The sequence below is a fragment of the Callithrix jacchus genome, chromosome 9 (genome assembly GCF_049354715.1).
Source record: "Callithrix jacchus isolate 240 chromosome 9, calJac240_pri, whole genome shotgun sequence".
NCBI lineage: Eukaryota > Metazoa > Chordata > Mammalia > Primates > Cebidae > Callithrix > Callithrix jacchus.
The window spans coordinates 110,689,550-110,696,846 of record NC_133510.1 but is presented as its reverse complement, the minus strand read 5'-3'; the positions used below and the strand labels follow the sequence as shown (position 1 = coordinate 110,696,846).

At 45.7% G+C, this 7,297-nt stretch overlaps 1 protein-coding gene across 1 annotated transcript; it reads right to left on the bottom strand.

The window, feature by feature from the left end:
• Nucleotides 1–3,439: 3,439 nt before the first annotated feature.
• ASCL4 (achaete-scute family bHLH transcription factor 4) lies at nt 3,440–7,112 on the bottom strand. Its single transcript, XM_078337193.1, has one exon. It carries the CDS (start codon nt 7,079–7,081, stop codon nt 6,560–6,562), a length of 522 nt encoding a protein of 173 aa, XP_078193319.1. The 5' UTR covers nt 7,082–7,112; the 3' UTR covers nt 3,440–6,559.
• Between the last annotated feature and the right edge of the window lie 185 nt (nt 7,113–7,297).

Genomic DNA, 7,297 nt, shown 5'->3' with positions numbered 1-7,297 from the left:
ATGACGACAACTTTGAAAGCTTTGAAGAAAACCTTTGTCTAGACAGAAACAATTCGGAAAGCTTTTGGCATGCACATCCATCTGAAACCTCTGTTGACTGGTTATAGCTGGAGAACACTGACACATCCTATAGATGCTGTCCCCAGCCTGATTCGACTTAGTTCTCTGGTTCAGTTTAAGGCTTTGTCACAGTCCCTTTGGACTTCTATAGCAAGGTACTGTAGACCGGGCAGCTTAAACAGCCATTGATTTCTTACAGTTCTGGAGGCTGGAAGTACAAGACTGGGGTGCCAAGATGTTGGCTGGGTTCTGGTGAAGGGTCTCTTCTGGGTTGCAGACTGCTGACTTTTCGTTGTATCCTTAGATGGCACAAAGAGGATGAGAGAGCCCTCTAGGGCCCCTTTTAAGGGCATGAATCCCACTCATGAGGGCTCCAGCCCCATAACCTCAGGACCTAATCACCTCCCAAAAGCCCCATCACATTGGAGATTAGGATTTCAACATATGAATTTGTGGTGGAGGGGGACAAACAATCAGTCCCTTGAAGGTTTACAGCACCTGGAGTCAGGAGGACAAGAATTAAGTCCCAGGGTCCAGGACTGAAGTTATGCTGCCCACAAATCCAAAACCGCTCTGAGAAAGGCACAGACCCCATATCCTCAGATCTAGATGACTGAAGGGCATCTCAATTCTACTCTCCTCCAAACCCTGTTCTTTTCTGCAAGGTGTTTATTCTTCCTCTGTCCCCAGAAATTCCACAAAGGAAAGAAAGTAAGGTACTATTTATTCCTCTCTAGCTTTTAATCTATTGCATTTACTCTGTACTGGTTACTTTCTTGATGTTTTTGTACACAAGTAGTGTATTTTTTTTTACCCCAGAAGCCACAGACCAAAGGAAATTAATGAATTATTCAGCACCTATTATCTGCTGCCAGATTCCTGGCAAGGTGTGTAGCATATATTATCACTGTCTCATATAATAAACACTAGGCCAGGCACCGTGGCTCATGCCTATAATCCCAGCACTTTGGGAGGCCAAGGCAGGTGGATCACTTGAAATCAGGAGTTCAAAACCAGCCTGGCTAACACAGCAAAACCCTATCTCTACCAAAAATACAAAAATTATCTGAGTGTGGTGGTGTGCACCTGTAGTCCCAGCTACTCAGGAGGCTGAGGTGGGAGAATTGCTTGAATCCAGGAGGCAGAGGTTGCAGTGAGCTGAGATCATGCCACTGCACTCCAGCCTGGGCAATAGGAATGAGACTCTGTCTCAACCATAAATAAATGAATAAATAAATAAACACTGCAGAACTTTCTGGAGATATTTATTGTTACAAAGCCTTACACTATGAAATAAATGTGAATATCATTTAAAATGTGACATTACAGGGGAGATCTGTGTCATTTTTTAACCAAGTCATTAAAAACGGATAACTCAACTCATGTTTTTGAAACTACTTAGCACCTAAGGAACAATATTAAACCCACACAGGTATACTTTTCATACAACACTCATCTCATTTTCATCTCCACTCTGCAAATGGCAGACCCGCTCCATCTTCAATGATTTAAAAACCTACCTTAGTCTTAGCACATTACCTTCCAACTGTCTGCCCTCCCATTAGTTAATCTCTCCAATTCCTAGGAACTTCACCTCCACCTGATTTCAGGCTCCTTGAAGCCTTGTCACCTCTGAGCCTCTGAATCCACGAGACCTGTTTACCTGCAAGAACTCAGGCTCAGAACTATCTCTGGTCTCCCATCCTTTCCTCCACCTGGGTCACAGCAGCCCAGCTCTCTCTCTCCATTCACAGTGAAGCATCTAGAAAGGGCAGTCTTCAAGTTGACTTCTACTTCTCATTTCTTCATTCCACTGTGCCATGTCTGCTCTTACCGAGGTCTCCAGCAATAGAGTGCTAAAGTCACGACAGCAATCCAGGCCCTGCCTCATTCAGCACATTGCAGAGAAACTGAGGTCAGAGTAAAGGGCTCAACCCAAGGAGTTCCCCTCATACTTAAACCACCTGACATCTCTGATTCACAGGATGCTGTCAACCACTCCCTCTTTCTTACACAATTAGATCCTCATTTAATTGCCATGATTTCATATCAGCTTGATTCTCTTTCGACCTTCTCTGGCTCCTACTTCTGAGCTCTCTTCAAAGACATTTCTTCATCTGACACACCTTCAATGCAGGCCTGTCCCTGCTTCCTTTTCTTTTCCTTTTTTATTTTTTGAGACACAGCATCACTCTATTGCCCAGGCTGGAATGCAGTGGTGAGATCATGGCTTACTGCAGCCCCGACCTCCTGGGCTCAGGAGATCCTCCCACCTCATCCTCCTGAGTAGCTAGGACCACAGGCATGTACCACCATGTCTGGCTAATTTAAAAACTTTTTGTAGACATGGGAGAGTCTCCCTATGTTTTGCAGGCTGGTATTGAACTCCTGGCCTCAAGTGATCCCCCTACCTCAGCCTCCCAAAGTGCTGGGATAACAGGTGTGAGCCACCACGCCCAACCCTTCTCTTCTTCTCATCAACATTCTCCAGTGGAGATCACACCTACTCTTAGTACTCCCTGCAAGTGTGTGGCTAAAGCCACAGCTATGCTCGACTTTTCTCTTGACCTCAACATTAGCATTTTCAGTAGCTTGTGGGCAGGACTAGCCTACCAGTATTTTATATTCAGCATCTCCAAAACAAGACTCTTACATGTTAAACCTACTTCTCTGTGTTCTCAATTTCAACCACAGTTGTCTTTAACTTCTCCCTCTTCCTCAACCCTTTCAGCTCCTCAAACTGATAGTCAAGACCTATCAGTTCCACTTGTCAGCCCATCCCTCCCTTCCCATTCCCACTGCCACTGTGTTAGTTCAGGCCCCCACTTCATTTCCTCCCCCAATATCTTATTGGTCCACTGCTTCCTGCCATGGGAGTACATGATCCTCAACCATGTACCTTCTCCAATAACCTCCCTCAATTTTTTTTCAATAGTTCCCCGTTGGTTAAAAAAATCAAGTCCAAACTGTTTTAGCCTGGCTTTCAATTCCTCTAGAACCTTAGCTCAGCCATCGTGTGTAGTCTCCTATTACTCAGCCTCTCTGTGTTCTCCAAACAGTTCCTGCCTTTTCAGCAACTTTGTTCCTCTCATTACCTCTGCCTAGAGTTCTTGTTCCATTCTTACCTACTAAACACTGCATCCACCAAAGCCTTCCCTTCTTGTTCCCCACTCACTTGAGGCTGGACCAAGTGGGATTCGTGCCCTTAAAAGGGACCCTAGAGGGCTCTCTTTTCTTTGGATCCTCATAGCATGTTTTCCATTTAGGGTATCAGTTACACTATTTATACCTTTTTCCTCATATTGAGGTAAAATGGGTCTATTTCTCCACCGGCTTGTGGTCTTCAAGCTCCATTCCATAAAAAATTATAAAGTTTTTTGTGATTTTTTTTTTGTGTTGCTTTGTTTTAACTGGGCATGGTAACAGCAATTAGGACTCAAAAAAAAAAGTAGGCTGCAGCCACAGAGCTGGCTCATTCTAGTGGGAAGAGAGAACACAGGAATAGAAAGCACCGTGCTGTGTGGCAGGAAGTGGGCATGCCTTGTCATATTTGCTTTCCCCAGCTGGGTCTTTGCACAGGGTGGATGAATGATATTTTCCAGCTGGAAGAGTCTAAAAGATAATGTGATCCTCTCTATGTGTCCTAGCATAGGAAACTGAGAACACAACAGATAGGGACTTGCTCAAAATCACCAGGTCGGTGAGTGGCAAGAGATGGATCCAGCCCCAGGACCAGGGCACGCTCTGCCACACCCCAACACAGCCCCTCTTGCTTTGCACACTGCGGTGGGGTGTCACGACAATTCCTCAGGTTGCCAACCACAGGGAGTATTCTAAAAGCAATCAAGTGCAATCAAGGGATATGTCTGGGCTGAGCGGAAAAAAAGGGAAGATGTTGAAGGACATGAAAATCCTTCTCCTTTCATGAATGCTTCATTGCCTCAAAACTCCCCTCCACTCTTGCTTCCACAAAATTCACTGGAAATTAATTTTGTTCTTTTAGAAAGTCAAATTGTTCTAGGGTTAATGAACTGAACATTTGCAGGAAAAGAGGTTGAACATTTTAAAAGGTCTCATTCCTGGATTGATGCTTCCCTGTACGTCATGAGGAAGGTCCCAGAGAAACTGCATGATTTATTTTTCTATTTTAAAAAGTTATATGATTGTGAGAGGTTTTCATTTAACTATTATTATTATTATTTTAATCACAGCCTCACTCCAGCCCAGGCTGGAACTACAGAGGTGTGCCACCAAGCCTGGATAAAATTTTTAAATTTTTGTAGTGACAAGGTTTCTGTATGTTGCCAAGGGCTGGTCTCATGCTCCTGGCCTCAACTGATCCTTCTGCCTTGGCCTCCCAAAGTACTAGGACTACAGGCATGAGCCACCACACCAAGCTGAGAGAGGGTTTTATTTTTATTTTTCCAAAGTTTTCTCAAAATCATTGCCTTATTCTCAACAGGGCTTCAAACAAAACCACATTAAGGTTCCCAGTGCCTGGGCTGGTCTCAAATTCCTGAGCTCAAGAGATCCATCTACCTTTGCCTCCCATTGTGCTAGGATTACAGGGTGAGCCACTGTACCCGGCCAATTACAGTTTTAACATGGATTCAGTGTTCAAAGCATGTATCCTAGAACCTTACCAGAGAAAGTAAGAGAGTGTGGTCACTCTGTCCCTCTTTTGAAACACTGAAGAAATCACACTAACGCCACCTAGAGATTTTATTCTTAACCAGGCTTTACTTTCCATAAACTGAGAAATAGTATTTCCCCCAAAATAATAACACTACTAATTTGTCATTGGTTGGCACCTTGCAGATTACCAAGGTCTTTCACATAAACTTCTGTGAACATTTCTGTATAGGTGAGAAAACTGAGTCGCAGAAACATTAGCTCCAGTAACCCTACTAGCAAATGACAAAGCAGGAGATGGCATGGCAAGGGAGAAAGAAATCCTGGACTTTGGGTTCAGGCTCAGGACTGGGTCTCACCTCAAGGAATCCTAGGAACATTAAACTGGTCATGGGATGTAACCTCTCTGAGCTTCATAATTTTTTTTCTTAAACCACAAAATATGTGTCGTACCCACCCCACAAATTTATGACAATTAAATAGGACAAAATGTAAAACACCACAACAAAATTCCTGGCACATAAAAGATATCCACTGAAAATATAGCCTGCCTTAGTTGCTACATCTGTAAAAGGGATAATAAAATTGAAGTGATATCTACCTGGAGGATGCACTTCCACTGTTAGTTCTCCTTGTCCATTTCCCTTTCCCCTCCTTCTTCCCCCACAAACCAAAGCTTCCTCCATGGAAAGGATAATTCAGCATATTAGAAAACAGACTTAGGGACATTTATTTTCATACATCCACAAGCATTTAACTTATCTACTGAACTCGAAATTGTTTCTCAGAAAAAAAAAGGGACCCCAATTAAATATTTTAAAAAGACTTTTAACATGGCCAAAATCACTACATAATTTCCACATACTGTACCTGGAAGCCCTCATGGTGATAAAAGTATCTGAGAATGTGCCAACCCCAATCCAGCCCTCTTGTCCCAGATCTTTTCCCCCATCCTGTTCAGCCCTCAAAAAGGACTTCCAAGTAGAAGTCCACTGTTTATTTTTAAAGTCACAGTGCCACTTTAGTTTATCCAAAGCTTAGCTGGAGAGCTACAAGGGGTGAGGTTGGGGAAATGCAGAGAAAAGGAAAATGAAAAAAAAACAGTGGACAAAACAATTGAGAGGAAAAACAAGTTTTCTTACAAATCTGGGTTCTATTCCAAAAAGATCATTAGTTCTGAGACATTTTATCATCCGCTCAATGCTACAAAGCTTCCACGTGACCACTGGATGAAACAGTGTGTATCAATCCATGGCTTCCCTGGCACCATCATTTACACAGTCAGCAGCACGTGCTGGCAAATGAGTTCTCAAGTATCAGCTTACAGTCTCCTTCACCCAAAGCAGGAGGTCGAAAATTTTTTTCAATTAAATTTCGAATATAATTCCCAAAGGAAGGAATGCAAGAAAATGTTGCTGTCATTTTAAAGACTGTTTTCGGCTGTTTGGGGTTGTTTTTGTTTTGGTGGCGGTAAAATTCTTCTTTGGTTAAGGTTTAATATTTATGTGTACAATTTACTCACACTACGGATGGTAGGAAATTCCAGTTATTCTCGCCCTGTGAGTTTTTAGACTAATCGTATTTACAACGAGGCGCTCAGAATCTGGAACAGGTTGCATTTTAGAAGTATGGAAGTTTCCTTAATAAGCACCCGTAAGTTTCAGGCACTTAACAAATAAGGGAAGGGGAGAAATTCCCAAATGTCAAAACAGCTCCCTCCCCCGCAACCCCCAGCACCCATTTCTTTTTCCTAAGATTTAGGCTTGGAGAAGATACCAGAATGCAAACCACCTTCGGGGAGGACCGTAGGCTGAGAGCCGTGCGGCAGGCCCGGGGGTCCGGGGGTCCCGGCCGGTCTGGGCGCTGGCTAGCTGCCCCCCTCCTCGGGCTCGCTGCTGGGCGAAGGCGCCGAGGAGGCCTTGGACTCGCCGTCGCTGTTGCATTCCGCCCTGCGCTGGGGGGCGGCGCCAGCCGCGCCCTCCGGCCCTCGGGCCTGGCGCTCCAGCAGCTCCTGCAGGTGCCTGATGTAGCTGATGGCGGCGCGGAGCGTCTCCACTTTGCTGAGGCGCTTATCCGCCAGCTCCCGGGGCAGGTGGTCTCGGAGGCGCGCGTAGCCCTCGTTCACGCAGCGCACCCGCTGCCGCTCGCGCTCGTTGCGCCTGCGGAGGAAGGAGGGCTCGAAGGCGCCGTCCAGCGGCAGGGGCAGGTACTGCCGTCTCCGCGCGCAGCCGCCGCGCGCCAACTCCCAGCACACCGCGTCCACATGCAGGGCGACCCTGAGCGGGTCCCTCCGCGGGAGTCCGGGCAGGGTCTCCGGCACGCCCAGGGGCGCTGTGCGCAGCGAGTAGGGCAAGGCCAGCACTCCCGCCGGTTTACATGCCTCCATCATTCGCCCGAAGGCACACAAATCACCCAAGAAGTCAATCTCTCAATAGAAGAAGTCGAAGCAGAAGTGCTGGAGCATCCACACTGCCTGGCTCGGCGGATCAGTCTTTGGAGACATTTCTGGGTCCAGAAGTTAGGTTCCTGGACAGGCTTCAAGGAAACGTTGCATGATTCTTGAAGTTCATTGCACTACTCGATCTTTTTATGAAGATTCAGGCGG